Raw genomic sequence first — 22,330 nt, forward strand, 5'->3', positions numbered from 1 at the left:
GTGGAAAGTACAACGGGACATGAAATGGTCTGTGGCACTGTTAGGAAGTCACAAGAAATACATTGTGTCATTCAACGCATTTAAAATTCACAGATCATGCATTCATGCTGTGTTAAATGTAGAGTATTTGCATGCATAATCATTCCACTTTTAGCTGGTCATTAAGGAAATGTTCTCTTGGTATGCCAAGATGCGAAACAAATGCTTTTTTTTCTTCTTTTTTATCACAAAAACCGATTGTAGGAACTCGTGAGGAAGATAACAAAATAACCACAATGTGATTAGTAAGCTTAACTCACACATGAACAAATCTTTCCAAATCCCCAATAATTCAAATTGTTTTTGCTTCGGCATGATCATTAAAGCAACAAAGTTGTTGTCTCAGATGTGATCTCATTAACAACCACCAGAGGACAGATTTCGCTCATTGTACTTAACTATGACCATCAAATTACTGTAAATAGACTCCCACACACTGCTAATTGGTTCACATTTCCAGTAATTTCCTCTTTCAGAATGAGTGGTCAGAGTTATGTGGAATCCTATTCAAAGCAATATTTCAAACAGATAGGGGGAGAAAGAGAATCTACCATCAAATGCAGATGACCTGCACAAGTTCTAAGTAAAGTAGAATGTGGCACAGAGTAATTTGTCAGCAAAATAAAAAATGTTGAAAGTTATTATTCAGCATACAGGATATGAATGAATATTCTCTCTTCTCACCTGCCAAGAAGGGAAAAATGTTCAATTAATTATAGAAAGTAAAATTTGGGTTTTGACTTCTCTGACACAATTATAACTTTTTGTATTAATTTCCAAATGCAATATTGTATTTTCTTTCTAAAAACATTATTCATAAAATATATGACATCCATTGAAAGAATCTGTTGCACCAAATTTTAGCTACTTCCTTAGAAGGTTTAGAAAGTCTGGCATGATCCCAACAACCCTCACCAAATTCTACAGATGCTGTAGAAAGCATTTTATCAGGATGCGTCACAGAATGGTTTGGGAACAGCACCACCCAATGCCGATGGAAATTTCAGAGAATTGACGGCGTTGCCGAGACCATCACGCAAAACAATCTCCATTAGATGGACTCCATCTACGTTTCACGGTGCCTTGGTAAAACTACCTGCATAATCAAAGACTAGACTCATCCCGGTCACTCCTTCTTCTACCCTCTTCCATCAGGTAAGAGGCACAGAAGTTTGAAATCTGCCCCAGATTCAGGGAAAGTCCTTTTGTCAGCCTGGAACCTTTCACAAGAGTGTGGCCATGACCTCCAATCTGCCTCATTGGAGACCTTTGAACCATCTTTAACCAAATTTTATCTTGCATTAAATGATGTACCCTTTATCCTGATTTTACACTGTGGATGGCTTCATTGTGATCATGCATCGTCTTTTCGTTGACTGGATAGCACGCAACAAAATGTTTTTCACTGCAGCTCAGTCCAGGTGACAATATTAAACTAAACCTGACATAGAGTCATATAGTGTGGAAATGTGTCCTTTGGCTTAACTAGACCACGACAACCAACATGCCCATTCTACATTAGTCCCACCTGCCTACGTTTGGCCCGTATCCCTCTGGACCTATCCTATCCATGCACTTGTACAAATGCTTTTTAAAACATTGTGCTAGTACCTGCCTCAACTAACCTCCTCTGGGAGTTTGTTCCATATACTTACCACCCTTTGTGTAAAAAAGTTGCCCCCCAGGTTCCTATTAAATCTTGCCTCCATCACCTTAAAATGAAATCATTGAAATTGTGTGGAATTTTGTCTGTTAAGTCATGGATTTCTGCACTCTTTTAAAAGTGGACTATTTAGATTCTCTTTTACTGCCTCTCATTGTTCTTCCTACCAATATGAATAATTGCACACTTCTCTGCAATAATCTTTATCCGCCATACATGCTGTCATTTCATCCTTCTGTCCTAATAGACTTATTATACGGTACTTCCTTAATAGGTGTTTTAAATTTGACATATCCATCAACCACAATACTCTTATCAACTCCCTCTGTTACTCCATCATAGAACTCCAGCTTTATCAGATGTGATTTAATTTGCCATTAATGTTTCTATCTACACTTTATTGTCTTATATCCTTGGCCACTGTATTTGTGACAATTGTGTTTGTTCCAAATGGCATCTTGAAATGCTTCCTCACTACTAGCTCTTAACAAGATTGGCCTTCAATGACCGAGTATATGCTTATCTTAACCACTACTAGAAAAGGGTGGACCCGTTGGGCCCAAACCTCTCCTGCTTTTTTCTAGCACCCTCCCCTCCCCCACGCCCCCCTCCCCCTCCCCTCAACCCCCCTTACCCCCCCTCCTCCCTTCACCCCCCCTCACCCACTCCATCCCCCCTCACCCCCCTTATCACCCCTCCACCGTTTGCACCATCGCAAAGTCAAAATATCGTGTCGAAGCATCGTACGTCGGGGGAGCATCTCACCTGTTCAGCACTGCCTTCAACCACTGACCGTCACCTCACTTTCTGTCTCCTTTTTCTGTTAGTTTACTTATTTATCTATTTATTTTCTTCTCTATGTTCTAGTAATCCCTGTAAAGCGTCTTTGAGTGTTTGAAAAGCGCTATATAAATGTAATGCATTATTATTATTATTATTAGATCAACGGGCCCCAACTGTGCAGGCACAGACCCGTTGGGTTCCCATTGTGACGTCAAACACGGAGGTCGCAGGCACGGATGACAGGCAGGGCAAGTGGAAAAGGGATTTATTAAAGTATAAAAAATGATTTTTAAAGTTTAAAAATTGAATAACTTTTAAAATATAACAACCATTTGAACCGCAGGCCAATGGTGAGTAAGGTGGGCTTAAAATTGTTGCGCTATCTTGTACCGTTTTGGCTGTATTTATGGCATCTTATCAGAAAATATTTCCATCTCAGATGTTTTGAGATTTATCCACCTTTTCATGTAGCATTATCTTATCCAATTTCATTCCCATGTCTACCTTACTGTAACCAGACCTGATACTCATGTTCTAGCTTTGGATGCCCTTTAGAGACATACAGACATAAAGCTATACAGCACGGAAACAAGCCTTTAGGCCCGCCTTTACATGCCTACAAAGTTGGCATACTGGGCTAGTCCCATTCACCTGCATTTGGCCCATAACCCTTTAAACCTTTCTGTCCATATATTTGTTCAAATGTCTTTTTCCATTCTGGCAAGGTGTTTGATCTGAACCCCTATGCAATTTCACTTTGAAAACCTTTGAATGCACTATCCATCGATTTTTTAAAACCTAATCCATGTGAACCAAGATACGTTTAACTCATTGTATTTTAAAAATGATGGACTCAACTTCCTAGACATTCCAGAGGGAAAGGAGAGCTATCCAGGAAAGAAGTGTGTCCACCTTTTGTCTTTTCACCTCTGTCCTTTGTCCAACCAGCTGTCTATCAAAAACCACCTTCACCTGTGTCCACCTATCGCTTACCACTTTATCCTTCCCCGCCTCTTTTCCAGCTTCCCGCGGAGTTACTCCAGCACTTTGTGTCTATTTTGTAAACCGGTATCGGCACTTCCTCCTGTCTCCAAGTAATTACTTATGTTTAGCCATGACGTGGCACTTCATTCTCCCACAACCAACCGCCCCTCTCCCCCACAAAAAAACCTGAGAACCATTGGCAGCAAATGTTTAGAAATTGGAAGAGAATTTAAAAAAAACTTTGACAAAGTTTAAGACTTATTTTCTCTCTAATCTTACACATCAATGGTGATGATGCCTAAACATTCCACAAAAAGCTTTTGTTATTTTTATAAGACACATACTAGTGTACTGAGTCAAATAAGCACTATTTTTTGCCAAACTACTCCTGTACGAGCATTCATAAAATGTACCAGGAATATTTGCAGCATCAGGAAAAAAACTTATATAAACGATACATTTGCTTTCCAAACACTTTAAAACTATGCACGACAACTGTCAACAAGAATTCAGAAATCATTTTTTGGATCAATAAATTCTAAATAGTGGAGCAAGGGAATGAGGGGAAACAAAAGGTGCTGAATCTGCTTGATGAAATGCTGATTCAGAGACAGAAGTCCTACCAGTTAGAAGATTAAAACTGTTCTGAAATCTCACACTTATAATATGGGCACTGCTTAAATTAGATTCCAACAAAGCATGACTTATAAAATAAACTTTCAGCATGGAAATGACTCCTACCATTACCATCACATAAATGCTTGACAATTTCTTATATCGCTATTTTAATGGTACTAATCTAGTTAAGTTAAATGGAGTTATGTCCATACTGTACTAAATTCTGCACAGACGAACCATACTTAATTGTAACCCACAATTGCACTAGTAATTTTCAAGTTGAAAAAATATGAAGCCTAACAGTTCATTAAACTAAGATTATTATTTTTTATTTTTTTTTGCAGAAGTACAGCATAGAATATTGCATACCTGTAGGTGCAAGACAATCCTTCCAGTCAAAATATCCAGCATAAATCCCAGGCTCAAGAGAGCCAACAATTGGATCTGATTTTAGTTCAATATAGGTTTCAAAGAGTCTCTGATCCAGATATTTCACATCATCAATGCTAACCTGCAAATATCACATAATAACATTTTTAGAGTTCAGCAGTACTTATCATAATTAACATCCAAGATCAGTACTATATGCTTATAGCCTGATATCTTATGTGATGGTGACCCTGTGGCAGGACTAATATGCCCCACAACACTTGCAAGGGAAGGCCAACTTAAATATAACCAATAAGTTCATTTTTCTAATGAAGCATGAATGAAAAAAATGCATTCACATAAAATAACTTACCTTTACTCCATGTCTCATTACGAAAATCATACAAACCTTGTATATCTCTGTGTAAGAAGGAACTGCTGATGCTGGTTTAAACCGAAGATAGACTCAAAAAGCTGGAGTAACTCAGCGGGTCAGGCAGCATCTCTGGAGAGAAGGAATGGGTGACGTTTCGGGTCTGAAGAAGAGTCTCGACCCGAAACGTCACCAATTCCTTCTATCGAGATGCTGCCTGTCCCGCAGAGTTACTCCAGCTTTTTGTGCCTATCTTCTCGTCTATCTCTTGGTGTGAAAGCTCCAAATAAGTACTTAAATTTTAACAAAAATCATTGGATCTCTGCGTCAATACAACTCTTCTGCCAACATTGATTTTTCCACCAGCAATTTGTGTCGATGCTCAGAAGCCAAGCTGGCCGATGAGGGTATGATTGTGGATCAGAAGTCTTTCCAATTTATTGCAGTAAGAATAACACTGTTTCAGCCAAGCTTCCTCCAATGCTAAGCTAATGAGATCTATCCTATCCTGCAGGAACCGCATAAGCATGAATTAAAGCCAACCTAACCATCCTAATCTCACATATTGCTTGCACCTACTCACTCTGTCTCTCCTCACGGTCTCAGTTTATACAGATAGCTGAACACACAGATTTCTTACCATTACACTCACCATACGGGATAAAGAACAGGATTAATGTCCAGAATAATTTTAAAGCAATTTGGTTTGAATGAACATTTATCAATTGTCTTGCCTCCTCTCTTCCAGCTTTCTTTCCCCCTCTCCCCATCACAATGTCTGAAGCAGGGTACCGATCTGAAATGTCACCTATCCCATGTTAGATGCTATCTAAGCTACTCCAGAACTTTGTGCCTTTAATTGTCAAGCAAATATTTACTTAAAAACAAAATAATCATATAAAGTAACCCAAAAACCCCTTCTTGGATAAATCAGCAGAACGTAACAAACATTGAATATATCATAAATCATGAAGGGAAAACAAATCTAATGAAGTATATACATTAATATAGGGATGATGTTGGTAGACATGACCCATGTTACTTTGCAGCACCTTCTATTTTTACATGTGGTTTGTAGCAGATATTTAAATGGATTAATTTCACTAGACATTAAGTATTATTTCACTAGACATTTGTGCTCTAGAAAAAACTTTTACATGACATTAAATCGAAAGTAAAATTACATTGTATGCTCAGACCTTTTCGAATGACTTTGTCAAAGAGCCAGGAAATAGTTGCTTCAAATCCCGCTCCAGAACATGAGCACATATTCTAATTAACATTTTGGTATATTGATAGCACAATGCCATTTTGTCAGAGTCACCATACTGCAAATGAGATGTTGAATTAAGGCCTCCCTTATCATTAAGTGTAGGAAAATAACTGCAGATGCTGGTACAAATCGAAGGTATCACAAAATGCTGGAGTAACTCAGCAGGTCAGGCAGCATCTAGGAGAGAGGGAATGGGTGACGTTTCGGGTCGAGACCCTTCTTCAGTCTGAAGAAGGGTCTCGACCCGAAACGTCACCCATTCCCTCTCTCCTAGATGCTGCCTAACCTGCTGAGTTACTCCAGCATTTTGTGATACCTTCCCTTATCATTAATGTGGAAGTTAATTAAATGGCATGGTATTTTCCCTTAGGTTTCCATTATATCCATTCGACCAGATTGATCCTTTCTCTTGGGGCTGTTGAAACTTTTCAAATAAATCAGTTTGTGTTTTTGGGAACTTAATAGCAGTGATTGCACTTGATAAATGTGCAAAATAGTTTAAAAATAAACTGAGGGGTATTGCGGTGCATGAGATAAATAAATGCATTTGTTTTCTTTACTCCCACAGAGACGTCACATTGTGGGTAGAAACATTTCCTCACTGGTTCATTGAGAGAACCTCTTAAACTTAAGAGTGGTGACAGACACTTCTGCTTGTAGGAGGGGAACTGATAACTTTCAGAAGTTTTCACACTAATACCACAAAGCCAAATATCTGGAACAGATACTTATAGTTAAATTATGATACACAAAGGTTTTACACAAAGGTAGGTGAAGGTGACAACCTTTTATTTTATCTCTGTTGACTGTTCCCATTACATTTTATCTCTGTTTGCTTTGTTGTCATCTTCTCTAGCTAACAATGATCTATTCTACATTTTCCTTGAACTGCATCTCTTTTGATGACTTGTTTTCACACCTTACCCTTCCTTATCTCTGTGTCTCCCTCTCCCCTGACTCTCAGTCTGAAGGTCCTCGACCCAAAATGTCACCCATTCCATCTATCCAGAGATGCTGCAGGTCCCGCTGAGTTACTCCCACATTTTGTGTCTATAATTGGGATGCTAAGGTCATGTGGGTTTTTATTGGATGGGAGTGAGAGACAAGGGAAGGAGACACAAAAGATTGCAGATGCTTGAAATCTGAGCAAAAAAAGGAAAGAGTTATATCAGAAATTTAAAAAGAGCCTTTGTGAGATTTGGATTATTGTGTGCATTATTGATCTAAGGAAAGATACCAATAAAAGGTACATTTCCCAGGAAGGTCACAATTATTTATTAGATTGATTCCTGGGATGACAGGGCTGTTATATGAGGAAATACTGAAAAGAAATGACACATTTTCTCTGTGATTTAAGAAAGTGAGGCACAATACTATTTGATGTCATGACACAGCATTATAGGACTTTGGTTAGGCCACATTTGGAGCACTGCATGCAGGTCTGGTCGCTCCATTACAGGAAGGACGTGAATGCTTTGGAAAGGGTACAGAAGTAATTTACCAGGATCATGCCTGGATTAGAGGAAATTGGCTACAGTTGGACAGACATGGATTGTTTTCTCTGGAACATCAGAAGTTGCAGGGAGATCTGGTAGAATTATATAAAATTACTAGACCAAGTGGACCCGTTGGGCCCATTCCTCGTAGAGGGGGGACAGGGAAGGAGAGAGGGTGTGACTGAGTGAGCCCTGGACCCAAAGCCTCTCCTGTATTGATGTAGCACCCTCAAACCCCCCCACTCAATCCCCCCCTCCTCACACCCCCCCCACCGACCCACTCCATCCCCCCTCGCACCCCCATGTGCCCCTCCCCTGCCCCCATCCCCACTCCCCCAGCTCTGCCTCCACCCCCATTCCCCCTCCCCACCCCTATTCCCCCCTCCCCCTCACCCCCGCCCTCCCTGTCCACACCCCTCTCCCCCACCCACAATCTTCCCCCCTCCCCACCCCCTCTTCCCTCCTCCCCACCCCACTCTGCCCTCCTCCCCACCCCCACTCTGCCCTCCTCCCCACCCCCAATCTCCCCTGCCCCCACTGTCTCCCTTCCCCCCTGCCCCCTCCTCCCCCACACCCCCTCCCCCCGCACCCTCCCCCACCCCCTCCCCACCCACCACCATCTCGTATTGTGGCGTCACACGGTGAATACTGGCAGCGGTGGGGGGGGGGGGGGGGGGGAGGAGCGCAAGCTCATCTCTCACAGTTGCACGGGTGCCATTGTGACGTCACACGCTGAAGACCTTCGAGAAATGGGTTAGAAAGGATATTTTTAAACTTTAAAATATCTCTAGCTTTAAAAATGTAACTTCAATTTGAATGTGAGTTGTTAAACATTATGCCCATGATAATGGTGAGTAACTTGGGCCAAAAATTGTGGCGCTATGGTGTACCGTTTTGGACAAACAGACAGACACAGACAGACAGATAGATAGATGAGAGTCGTAGATAGGGTATTCAGTCAGTGTAGGAAAATAACTGCAGATGCTGGTACAAATCGAAGGTATCACAAAATGCTGGAGTAACTCAGCAGGTCAGGCAGCATCTAGGAGAGAGGGAATGGGTGACGTTTTGGGTCGAGACCCTTCTTCAGACTGATGTCGGGGGGGGGGGCAAAGAAAGGATATAGGTGGAGACAGGATGACAGTGGGAGAACTGGGAAGGGGGAGGGGTGGGGGGAAAGAGAGAGACAGAGGAACTATCTAAAGTTGGAGAAGTCAATGTTCATACCGTTGGGCTGCAAGCTGCCCAAGCGAAATATGAGGTGCTGTTCCTCCAATTTCTGGGAGTGGGAGGGGGAGTTGAAGTGCTCAGCCACCGGGAGATCAGATTGGTTAAGGCGGACTGAGCGCAGGTGTTGAGCGAATCGATCGCCGATCCTGCGTTTGGTCTCGCGAGACAGTCAGAATCTATTTCCCAGGATGGAAATGTCAAATACTAGACGATGGAGCTTTAAGGTGAAACAGACAAAGTTTGAAGGTGATGTGTAAGACAAGTGCTATTATTTTACACAGTGTAAAATCACCTCTATCAGAAAATAAATTCTACAATTGTTGCGGCACATTTTACCATGAAAACTGATGATCTCTTTTCTTTTTCAAAGAAAGTTTAGCAAGCTGGGAAACTAGTTAAAATCTCTATATAACACAATTCCCCTGAGGTTCAGAATCATTAATAAGCCACTGAAAATTTAATGAAGATTTTTTGAAAATTCATTAAAGGAAATAATAACAATAATTACAACTGATAACTACACCATTATCATGATTTAATTTCAGAGCATCAACATCACATAAACTATCAATGACCAGAAATGTAATCCAAAATCAGTACCCTGTTCTGGCTTTTTCCCCATTTCCCTTGATTCCCTTAGCCCTAAGAGCTAAATCCAACTCTCTCTTGAAAACATCCAGTGAATTGGCATCCACTGCCTTCAGTGGCAGAGAATTCCACAGATTCACAACTCTCAGGGTGAAAAAGTATTTCCTTATCTTAGTTCCCTTATTCTTAAACTGTGTCCCGTGGTTCTGGACTCCCCCAACATCGGGAATATTTTTCCTGCATATGCCCAGTCCAATCCTCTAAGAATTTTATTTGTTGCTCGTCTTAAACTCTTGTCTGTGATGTCTCCACCCATGTCTGCAGCTGTTCTATATCCCACTGTATACTTTGACAATCTTCTTCAAGATGCACAACACCACCAATCATGGTGCCATCTGCAAACTTACTAATCAACCAATTCACATTCAAGTCCAAGTCATTTATATTTATCTCAATTGCCATTAGCCATTTGGCTTGAAAATTCTGGATCTCCTTGCAGAACAGTAAAGATGGATGTAGCTCAATTAGATGGCTCATTCCCCCCCCCCCCCCAAAGTAATTATAGAAGGAAATACAAACTAGCCTTTTCGGCACAAATAATTGAATGAATAAGCAGTGCATTTAATGACGACTGCATTTTAATCCAGGAATGCATTTTTATTTTCATTCAGTTAAAACTGATCTTCCCTTCTTCCATAAAGGCATTTATTCTATACTTACATTTAAATATTGGACAAAAGATAAAAGGCAGAATCTGAAGAAAGCTTCTTTACTGGGTAACTGGAAAATGGTTAGATAAAGACCAGAGATGAAAACACACAAAGTGTGAGATGAGGAGATAGAAGTGGAACAAATGGAGCAAATTGTGAAGCAAGTGGAAGGAGATGGGGGAAGGGGAGAAATGTGTGCGCATCCAGGTGGGCACAGGGAAGAGCGTGGGAAAAAGAAGGGGGCTGTTTGTACCTAAAATTGAAGAAGTCAATATGCATACCGTTAGGTTGTAAGCTACCAAAGCAGAATGAGGTTGTGTTCCTCAGAGAAACTAAGGGACTCCCCCTTCCCCTCACAAAAAAATAGTCTATCTGCACCTCCTGCTCGGTCATCACACTATATTTTCCATATTTTCCAAGGGGGTTGCTGTAATTCATGATTCAGAGAGTAATTACAGTTTAACATGCGTTACATTTTCAAAGTAATGGATGATAATAACTCACAATAACAGGATTTGGTTTAGGTTAATCAGATCGTTAGTAGTCGTTTTTTGAACTGTTTTCACCAGAAGTAGCACTTCCAGTATTAAGCCCACGTTAACACAAATATTCACCACAAATTATTTCCATTTCAGTTTAAACAGTTGATCGCCATATCATTCTCACTCATTGCTACATTTTTTACTGGAGTCAGGTCGGGATGATGAGCTGAATTTTAGCAATAATTTAAAATTAAGCTTGCTTTATAACTTTCTGTGGCAGATGTAGCCAATAGGAGTCTGAGAATTCACTGGTTCAGCAATGCTAAAATTGGCTTTCTTTTACTCATTTTGAAAATGTTATTTTTTACGGTTTTTAATATAATTAACAAAAGTTGACAAAATAAAATCAAGATTTTTAAGGTCATCTTCATAAAGATGATGCTTAGCACGTGAAATATTTTTCATAAATTACTTTTTTTTAAATGAAATATAAATACAATCGGTAAATTAATGAACACCAGGAATCATCTTAAACAGGGACATAGGAGTCCAAGCCCATTATTCTCTGAAAGTGGCAACATATTTCTACACAGTGACAAACAAGGCATATGGTCCACATGCTTTCATGGGTCAGGGCACAGAACAGAAGAGTTAGGATATGATGCTGCAACTTCACAAATCTGTGGAATTCACTCCCTCAGAAGGCAGTGGAGGCCAATTCTCTGAATGCATTCAAGAGAGAGCTAGATAGAGCTCTTAAGGATAGCGGAGTCAGGGGGTATGGGGAGAAGGCAGGAACGGGGTACTGATTGAGAATGATCAGCCATGATCACATTGAATGGTGGTGCCGGCTCGAAGGGCCAAATGGCCTACTCCTGCACCTATTGTCTATTGTCATACTGGTTAAGCTACCAGTGTAGTTCTGTTCCAGATCGTGTGCAGTTCTGGTCGCCAAGCTAGGGAAAGGATGTGATTGCACTCCAGAGAGTACACCAGAATGTTGCCCGGATTGGAGGACTTTATTTATGGGGAAAGGTTGGCAAGGCTGGGGTTATTTTCCATGGAGTGAAGGAGGCCTGAGGGATGACCCGAAAGAAACATGTAAGATTATGAGGGGTAAAGATACAGTGGATAGTCAAAATCTTTTTCCCAATTGTACGGGTGTAGGGAACAAGAAGGTCTAAGTTAATACATAAAATCCATACCCACAAAATGGTGAGATTAATTTCTGCTCTTAGTCTCAGTGCTCTCCAGTGGCAGAGCTCGAGGTCAGGTTGTCTGGATCCTAAGTCCAACAAGTTCCTCGTTTTGTGCCATAATGAGCAGGCATAAAAGTCAGGAACACACTGACCCATGCAATGCTGGGAGTGGAAGCATAAACCAATTCAGTGCTGCAGCTGATACCAGAACGGCAGCACAAAAACAACACAACAGATGTTTGGCAGCACTGCTCACAGACTACACCGAACTAAAACACAGGCCCATTAAGATGTGCAAGTCTGTATTGTTTTTAGATATTGGGATCAACATAACAAAATATCACTAACCTTTGAAGCATCAAATCAAAGGATTGTAATTCTATTAATCTGTAAAACGTACTAAGTGATTTCTGTGAAGCAAATGGTAAACTGGCTATGATGGCTATGTAAGAAGGAACTGCAGATGCTGGTTTAAACCGAAGATAGACACAAAAACCTGGAGTAACTCAGCTAGACAGGCAGCATCTCTGGAGAGAGGAATGGGTGACGTTTCGGGTCGAGACCCTTCTTCAGACTGAGATTCAGGGGAGTCTAGAGATATGGAAGAGTAAGGTGTGAAAAACAACAAAGCAAAGCGGACGATGATAAGGAAATGTAGAATGGTTCATTGTTCGTTGGGGGAAAGGTGACAAGGAGGAATACAATCAGTAAAACTAATCAGAAGGACAGTGAAACTAGTCAGAGAACAAGCATGGGGGTGGGTCAGAAAGAGAGGGAAAGCAAGGGTTACTTGAAGTTTGAGAAATCAATATTCATACCACTGGGTTGCAAGCTGCCCAAGCGAAATATGACCCTGACATAGTGCAAAACTATTGCTTTGGGCTAAATAGCAGCGTGTTGAACCTTTAGCATAAGTGTAAGATTAAATACCAGTCAAAAAATTATCAAACTTAAAGAAAGATTATTGCACTGGAGTGAAATGTCCATCTTATTTTTAAATATAAAAATTGTATTTCTGGAAACCATCATAATGAAAGTCACAACATAAAGACAGGAACGAGTCTCATTTAACAGAAAATGATTCATTTTTATGAAGAAAGGACCACCATTCACCACAAAAAAAAATTATATTTGAAAAACTACTCGGACACTGATATTGCGATTGCTGTTGTACTAAATGAATAGCACTGCCAAAGTTCAAAAGAAGACTGATTTTTTTGCATTGACATTGTCAAGAAGATACTAACAACATTTAGGAACTTACGAGGAGGGGAATTTTAGGTAAATTCAAGGAGGATAAAACGTATTTAGTCATGTATGATGAGAAAAGGTTAATTAAGGTTGATTAATAGACTTGTACCTTCAGGGCTTATAGGAAAGAGTGATCATAAAGTGATAGAATTTTACATCAATTTGAAAGTGATAAAGGTTCCTGAATCCACATATAGAAGGTCCTACAGGAGAGAGCATAATATTGAACCTTCTCTTAGGGAACGAGATAAGTGACTGTCAATGGGCAAGCACTTTGGGACCAGTGACCAATAACTCTGTTAGCTTTAAAGTAGTTATGGAAAAGGACAGGACTACCATCTGTGGTCGGAAAGTTACTAGAGAGAATTCTGAGGGTTAAATACTCATGTATTTGGATGGACAAAGACTGAGTAGGGATAGTAAGCACAGTTTTGTATGTGGGAGACAGGGACTCACAAATCAGATTGAGTTTTTTGAAGATGTGACCAAAAAGGTTCACGAGGGCAATGCTGTAGATGGAAACATTGATTTCAGTAAGGTTTCGCATGGTAGGGTGCTCGGGAAGGTTTGATCACCTGTGATCCAAGGAGAGCTAGCTGACTGGATAGAAAATTAGTTTCATGGAAAGAAGCAGAGTTTCTTTCTACGCTGGAAGACTCCGGAGGCCTGTGACTAGTGGTGTGCCTCAGGGTTTGGTGCTGGACCAATTGTTGTATGTCATCTATATCAATGATTTGAATGAGAAAGTACAAGGCATGTAAGTTTACTTATAACACTAAGGTGAACAGTATTGTAGTGAAGATAGTTGTCAAAAATTGCAGCAGGTTCTTGATCGGTTGGGCAGGTGGGCTGGGGAATGGTTATAGAGTCATAGAGTGATACAGTGTGGAAACAGGCCCTTTGGCCCAACTCGCCCACACCGGCCAATAATGTCCCAGCTACACTAGTCCCACTAGCCTGCGCTTGGTCCATATCCCTCCAAACCTGTCCTATCCATGTACCTGTCTAACTGTTTCTTAAACATGGGATAGTCCCAGCCTCAACTACCTCCTCTGGCAGCTTGTTCCATACACCCTTTGTGTGAAAAAGTTATCCCTCAGTTTCCTATTAAATCTTTTCCCCTTCACCTTGAACCTATCTCCTCTGGTCCTCGATTCCCCTACTCTGGGCAAAAGACTCTGTGTTTCTACCCGATCTGTTCCCCTCATGATTTTGTATACCTCAATAAGATCCCCCCTCATCCTCCTGCGCTCCATGGAATAGAGACCCAGCCTATTCAACCTCTCCCTACAGCTCACACCCTCTAGTCCTGGCAACATCCTCGTAAATCTTTTCCAAACCCTTTCGAGCTTGACAATATCTTTCCTATAACATGGAAAGATGTTAACAGAACTGAACACAATATTCTAAATGTGGTCTCACCAACGTCTAAATCAACCACAACATGACCTCCCAACTTCTATACTCAATACTGATGAAGGCCAAAGTGCCAAAAGCCTTTTTGACCACCTTATTTACCTGCCACTCGACCTAAAAGAAACCATGTACCTGTACTCCTAGATCCCTCTGCTCTGCAACACTACCCAGAGGCCTACCATTTACTGTGTAGGTCTTGCCCTTGTTCGACATCCCAAAATGCAACACCTCACTCTTCCCTGTATTAAATTCCATCAACCATTCCTCCGCCCACATGGCCAATCGATCCAGATCCTGCTGCAATCTTTCATAACCATCTTCATTATCTGCAAAACCACTAAATTTTGTATCAGCAGTAAACTTGCTAAACTTGCCCTGTATGTTCTCATCCAAATCATAGATGTAGATGACAAACAGTAACGGGCCCAATACCGAACCCTGAGGTACACCACTGGTCACAAGCAACCTTCCTCCATTACCCTCTGCTTCCTTCCATGGAGCCAATTTGCTATCCATTCAGCTATCTCTCTGGATCCCATGCAATCTAACCTTCCAGAGCAGCCTACCATGTTAACCTTGTCGAATGCCTTACTGACCTCCATGTACACAACATCTACAGGTCTGCCCTTATTAACCTTTTTGGTCACGTCCCCCACAAGTTGATCATCCTTTTCTTGTTCCTCAGCTCCACCCAGAAAGCCTCACTAGACGAACCATTCGTAATGTCACCGTAACGTAGCCGTTACACCCTGCTTAACCAACAATGCAACCTCCCCTACTCTTTTTCCCTCACCCCTCACCCCTGTCTTTCCTGAAGCTCCTGTACCCCAGAACATTGAGCTGCCAGTCCTGCCCCTCCGTTAACCAGGTTTCAGACATGGCTACAACGTCCCAGTCGCTCGTAACTATCCATGCCCTTATCATCTACCTCACCCGTCAGACCCTTGCATTAAAATACGTGCAGTTTAAACCTTCCCGGCTCTCCGCCTTTCACCTGCCTATTCTGTCCACTAACTTTTCCCACACCACCCTCCATACCAACTTCTAGCCTCTCAGGTGCCTCTGTCCTGCACGAGGTAACGTTTTTAGACAATGACTACAGAGGTCAGTGCGACAGGTTTGTAGTCATTAAGACCAGTGATCCTTGTCTTTTTGGGTACAGGGACAATGGTGAAGATTTTGAAGAAGGCAGGGACAGTGCAGGTTTGCAGAGATTGGTTGAAAATGTCTGTGTAGACGGTGCCAGTTGTTCGACACAGAGCTTGAGGGTAGAGGGGGAAACATTGTCCGGTCCTGGAAATTTCCGGCTATTCTGTCTCCTGAATAACCTCTCCACCTCCGCAATTTCTATTGTTGGAGATGGAGAAGTGGCCAGACTGACGTTGGCCAGCAAGGAGGGAGTGTGTAGTGGATGAGGGTCCAGTCTTTGCAGACTGAAGTCAGGCTGTAAGTAGGTATGAAGTGGTGATTGCAGAGTGGGGGGGGAGAGGGGCCGGTCTTTGCAGACTGGAGTCAGGCTGTGAGTAGATTTGAAGTGGTGATTGAGAAGGAATGGGTGGGGAAGGGTCTAGTCTTTGCAGAACGGAGTCAGGCTGTGAGTAGATGTGAAGTGGGGGTGGGGTGACGGGGTCCCAGGGTTACGTTTCTGTTTCTCGAACCTGCAGTAGAACTCGTTCAGGTTGTTGGTCAACTGACGATTGTCCAAGGAGCTTCCTCTTGTAGCTAGTGATTTCTTGCAAGCCTTTCCAAACTGAAGAAGGGTCATTAACTGAGAGCTTTCTCCTCAGCTTCTCAGAGTACCTTTCCTTGGAAGCTCTGATTCCTCTTCTCAGCTTGTACTTGGCCTGCCTGTAGAGGTCTGCATCCCCGCTCCTATAGGCCTCATCTTTAGACTGGCGGAGCTGTCTGAGTTCTGCTGTGAACCAGGGCTTGTCGTTGTTGAGCCAGATCCGGTTCTTAGTGGGAATGCAACTGTCCTCGCAAAAGCTGACATAGGTGTCACAGTGTCTGTGTACTCATCGAGGCTTGTGGTTGCTTCCCTGAACACATTCCAATCAGTGCAGTCAAAGCAGGACTGTAGTTTTTCAATGCCCTCGCTTGTCCACCTTTTTGTTGTTCTGACCATAGGCTTAGCAGGTTTTAGTTTCTGCCTGTAGGTCGGATTCAGATAAATGGGTTTTGGATATGAAGTGTTTTATTTTTGCCCGTTGGTCAAAAGACCAAAATTTATGGTCAACACAATTAACTTCATGTCACTGTGACTAATTGAGAAGAAACCATTTAAAACATTTTTCCATTTGGTGATACCAATTTAAATTAACTTTGAAATGACAACCATCTCGTCAACTTCACATTAAAAAATTAATCTGAAAATGCAAAGTAGTTCATCGTATCGGAAAAGCCAAATGGCAATTATAAAGTAAACCTTGCATCAGAGCCACCACAGAAATTCGAGAGAGCACTTCTTTCATCCAAATATAAGCACAAAAAGCTGGAGTAACTCAGCAGGTCAGACAGCATCTCTGGCGAATTTTCACCAGGGATGCTGTCTGACCCGTTGAGTTACTCCAGCTTTATGTGTCTTATCTTTCGTTTAAACCAGCAACTGCAGTTCCTTCCGACACACCTCTTTCATTCATCTGGTTCAGAAAGAACAGTTCCCAAATCAAGGCAGGTGTATAATTGGAAGGGAACTTGCATGCAATGCCATTACCATGTTTTTACTTGAGACTTTAGAGATACAGTGGGGAAACAGGCCCTTTAGCCCACCGAGTGTCCGCCGACCAGTTATCACCACGTACACTAGCATTGCCCTACGCACTAGGGACAATTGACAATTTTACCAAAGCCAATTAACCTACAAACCTGTACGTCTTTGGAGTGTGGGAGGAAGCCGGAGTGCCCGGAGAAAACCAATGCGATCACAGGGAGAACGCACAAACTCCGTACAGACAGCATCCATAGTCAGGATCGAACCTGGGTCTCTGGCGCTGTAAGACAACCACTGCGCCACTCAGCCGCCCTGTTGCACTTGCCCTTTTTGGTGTGAATCACATTGGTGACAAGTCATTGTTCTGAACCATCATGGCCCCATTGATGAAGGTACACCCATTGGACTGTTGGTAGAGATTACCAATATACTTTTAACAGAATGATGAAGAAATTGGAATATATTTCCAGATCAAGATGATCAGATTCTGCAGAATCCTTGTAGCGGGTAGTGTTTACTTTTGCTGGTTGCTCTTGTTCTTCCAGCTGGTAGGTAGTACAGGAGAAGCTTTGACACATTTTTCCTTGTACTGGAAATGATGCCAGTTATTTTCTCGTATTTGTTCTTTCAGAGAAAGAATTCATGAGGCTAGTCTCGTTGAGTTTCTGATCAATGATGACTCGTTTAATAGTAATACTGATCAATGTCAACTGTAGATGACTGGATTCTTTGTAGAAAATTTACTGGCACTTTCGTGCTACACATCATGGAATCATTACAACACAGAAATCCATTTGGTGCATCAAATCCATACAGGCTCCTTGTAAACCCATCAATTCAGTTATTTATTCCCACTATTTCTTCATGGTTTCACAAGTTATTTTATCTCAGAATTTGATCTAATTCTCCTTTACTGATTTGACTCGTAACTGTTCGGCCCCAGCCAAATATTTCCCAGCTCACTACTTAGGTATGGATAAAACGTGATAAAACAATGGATTATGCTACAAAATATTGAGATTCAATCTTCCTTATAATATCTATTGCTTAATTGTTTATATGTATATAAAACACAATTCAAGATTGGACAAAAAGTTTTTAAAAAATCACTTTGCATAAGACAGGAACATTAAACATCAGTAAAATTCACAAACAATGATTAACACTACAACAACAAAAAATCCTAATGGCCACAAACATTTCCTACTTTTAATATTACAATACTGAATATTCCCACCAGTTCAAAGAAAGTTTTTAAATGAAAAAAAATCCAGTAGGGACAAAATGTTCAAAGACTACAAAAAGCAAAATATTTGTATTATACCTACTGCAACCTTAGCATTTCTCAAAAACGTTCAGAGCAAATAAATTGTTTTGCTTCTAAAGTGTTAGTAAAGATAAAAGTCCATATGCATTCTGCAATACAGTCAACAAAGCTGAACAACTGAATGACCGATTAATTTGATTTGTTGAAAGATCTGTCCTCCAAGAAAATCCTGTGTCTTTCAAAGCAGTGGCACAATCTTTTATTCGAGCCTAAACAATACACTGATCTTAGTTCTTTTTCAATAGCTGACCAGAGCAAATAAAGCATTCTCTCAATCTTGCTCTGAAATATCAGTTGCTAATTACTGCCTACCTTTTAGTTTAGAGATACAACAAGGACACGAGTCCCTTTCGCCCACCTATATCAATCATACTGTTCACATTATTTCTATGTTATCCCATTTTCTCAACAACTCCCTGCACACGAGGGCCAATTGACCTAGAAACTCACACGTCTTGGGATGTGGGAGGAAACCGGAGCACTCAAAGGAAACCTACACAGTCATAGGGACAACAGGCAAACTCCTCACAGATAGCACCAGAGGTTAGGAGGGAACCCGGGTCTCTGGCAGTGTGAGGCAGCAACTCTATCAGCTGCACCACTCTGCCTACTCTGAAATTGGACTACTATTTCACTGTTCATGCAACATCCAAATCAGGGCACCGTTAAAGAATTTGTTTCTTTCGGGACTGGACAAAATGAGCTGCAAGGCTCGGTCCAAGATTGCAGTGTACAGATAGACACAAAATGCTGGAGTAACTCAGTGGGTCAGACAGCATCTCTGGAGAAAATAGGTAACATTTTGGGTCGAGAATCTTCTTCATCTATTCCTTTTCTGTCTTACTCTACCTTTAACGCTGAGTTACTCTAGCTTTTTGTGTCTATCATCAGTTTAAACCAGCGTTTGTAGTTCCTTCTTACACATTATGCTTTCAACAACTCTTTAAATACATATATCGTACCTGAGCAATTTTCTCTGTGCCTTGGAAACCGTGCTTCTCGAACTGTTCAGCCAAATTGTTGAAGGTGTGACTTGCCAGGTAATCACAGTTGCTAAGAACAATCAATAATCTTTGTTCCTAATGGAATTAAACAAAATATTTAAAGCACTCACCATCAATACATATGACCACACAGTGATTAATGTTAAAAATTATCCCATTTTACAAACTCAAACATTCCTGAGCTTTTTTCCAGTGCTAATTTACTTTCAGTGTTCACAAGAATGTTCATTACCATATGGAAATTCAAGGGCCAGCATTTTATTACCCACTAATGAGAGACAAAGGTGCAAATGCAGTTATTTTTTGTCAAAGGAACAACCACGGTAGCGCAGCGGTAGAGTTGCTGCTTTACAGCGAATGCAGCGCCGGAGACTCAGGTTCAATCCTGACTACGGGTGCTGCACTGTAAGGAGTTTGTACGTTCTCCCCGTGACCTGCGTGGGTTTTCTCCGAGATCTTCGGTTTCCTCCCACACTCCAAAGACGTACAGGTATGTAGGTTAATTGGCTGGGTTAATGTAAAAATTGTCCCTAGTGGGTGTAGGATAGTGTTAATGTACGGGGATCGCTGGGCGGCACGGACTTGGAGGGCCGAAAAGGCCTGTTTCCGGCTGTATATATATGATATGATATGATAACATGGTGTTTAAGTGCTTAAACTAGTTTTCAGGAGCATGCATTATTGATCGGGAAATGGAATCTTTAAATCTGGAAGTGGCAGCTGCTGAATTTAAGTTCCAAGTTTTTAAACCAGTTGGAATACTAAGCTTGTACTGACAAACATGAGAATGCAAGATTTTTGTAAAAATTCATTTGGCTGACTAAGTACCTTCAGGGAAGGATATTCGTAACTTAGGTCATTACCTAAAATGGCCCAGCAAGTCAAATAGAAAAAAAAATGGAATGAATAGGAATGAACAATAAGTACTGGTTTACATTCGTTAATGAAGAAAAAAAAATCTTGTCTGAAGACTACATATTTTGGGAATATATCAGTCAGCAAATGTTAGCTGTATTTCAAAAAGGTTATTTGAAATGAAGTAACTACCTAAAGGAAGCCCAATTCAAAGTTGCTATCATTTCATGTCTGCCGTTCTGCTCAACTGAACACACAGCATGTGGTTTCTACCATAAAATGACAGTTCCTTTGATCTCTTTCACTACATTGGTTTCTAAAGCCATAGTTAAAACAACATATCAAGACAACAATGAATACATTTTGTCCATTTCAGAATTAATTTCAATTGCTGTTGAGGCCCCAGTGGAAAAACACATCAGATTAGTTCAACAGTTCAACAGTTCAACAGAGCTTTATTTGTCATTCAGTACCAAGGTACCGAACGAACGCAACCCTATTGTCTGCTCTTCAGAAACTTATTAATATCCTACAATATTGCTGAAGTGCTCTAACAGACACATTAATGTCAACCAACTACCAAACACCTGTCCACAGCAGCATGGATGAGAGTAAGTGTTGACCACATACAATGGACAATCCATATTTCTTTTGGAAAAACCCAGTTTCTTTATTAAGTGGATGGAAAAGACAAACCATTTCAAATTCATTCTAATTTGTGATTTAAGGATGTAACAAAGCTGATGTTCTGAGAAGAGGAACATTATGACATCGGGACACGAACATTTCATAAATTTTGATTAATTTCAAATCTAAAACAAATTAACACATTGTCTGCTGGTTGATTGCTTGTTTAACATTATTGATCGCTCAATTTCCTCATGGTTGTCACTGCTTCACATTTTTAAGTAAAAATGTTCTCCATTGACATTCTAACTGCAGTTTTCCTTTGCAGTAACTTTCTTGATCCTCTAAATGTTCTGACATTCCTTTTCTTTACATCTCTATTTTGTTTTGTTCATTAAATTGCTATCTTAATTTATTGTCCGCATCAAGAGTAATATACCTTTGTTAGCAAATATCAAGAAGTTAATACTGAACCATTCACACTTTTCACAACTTCTTCTTCTTAAGCCCATGGCTCCTCTAGGAAGCATAGGCCATTGACAACTATCATATCTATATACTAAAACTCTTGTTTGTTTGTTTGTTTGTTTGTTTGTTTGTTCCTGAACTACAGCCAAAACGGTACCCGATAGCGCAACAATTTTAGGCCCACCTTACTCACCGTCGTCCCTTTGGTGTTAATAGACAATAGACAATAGACAATAGGTGCAGGAGTAGGCCATTCAGCACCTCCAGCCAGCACCGCCATTCAATGCGATCATGGCTGATCATTCTCAATCAGAGTTAATGGAAGGTTTCATTGAAATCGGTGTTATATTTTTTTAAGTTATTCACATTTTAAAGTTTAAATCTATCTCCGAGGAAGGGAGGAGAGAGGGGGGGAGGAAGAAGGATAAGGGGGGTTGAGGGGGATGGAGTGGGGGGGAGGGGAAGGGAAGGGAAAGGAGCTGGGGGGAGGGAGTAGAGGGAGGGGAGGAGGGGGGAAGGGAGGGGGGAGCTGGGGAGAGGGAGGGAAAGCTGGGGATCACAAACTTCTCTTCATCAATGAGAGAGAGATGGAGTTTCAAGGTTCTGGATGTGCATATCTATGAAGTTCTGTCTTGGATCCAGCAGATTAATACAATCACAAACAAATCTCATCAACACTTGACCTTTCCTTAGAAGATTGGTACGTTGCTGACTATCATATTTCCTCAGGTGTACAGTAGAGATCATACTGAACGGTTGCTTTATGGCCTGATGCGGAAACTCAAATGCTGAGGAACAAAAGGGACTATAGAGGACGGTAGACACTGCCCAATTCATCACAGGTATGACCTCCAAAGGAATCTAC

At 41.1% G+C, this 22,330-nt stretch overlaps 1 protein-coding gene across 3 annotated transcripts in view; it reads right to left on the reverse strand.

The window, feature by feature from the left end:
- Positions 1-22,330, reverse strand: part of exoc2 (exocyst complex component 2) — a 224,901-nt gene that overhangs the window by 27,156 nt on the left and 175,415 nt on the right. For all 3 annotated transcript variants that reach the window (XM_078427408.1, XM_078427419.1, XM_078427412.1), the window contains 2 exons: positions 19,474-19,590; positions 4,457-4,598 (listed from right to left, as the gene is read on the reverse strand). In XM_078427408.1, the coding sequence (XP_078283534.1) occupies positions 4,457-4,598; positions 19,474-19,590 (259 nt within the window). The remainder of the gene's footprint in view (positions 1-4,456; positions 4,599-19,473; positions 19,591-22,330) is intronic.

The sequence above is a fragment of the Rhinoraja longicauda genome, chromosome 2, assembly GCF_053455715.1.
Source record: "Rhinoraja longicauda isolate Sanriku21f chromosome 2, sRhiLon1.1, whole genome shotgun sequence".
NCBI classification, from domain to species: Eukaryota; Metazoa; Chordata; class Chondrichthyes; order Rajiformes; family Arhynchobatidae; genus Rhinoraja; species Rhinoraja longicauda.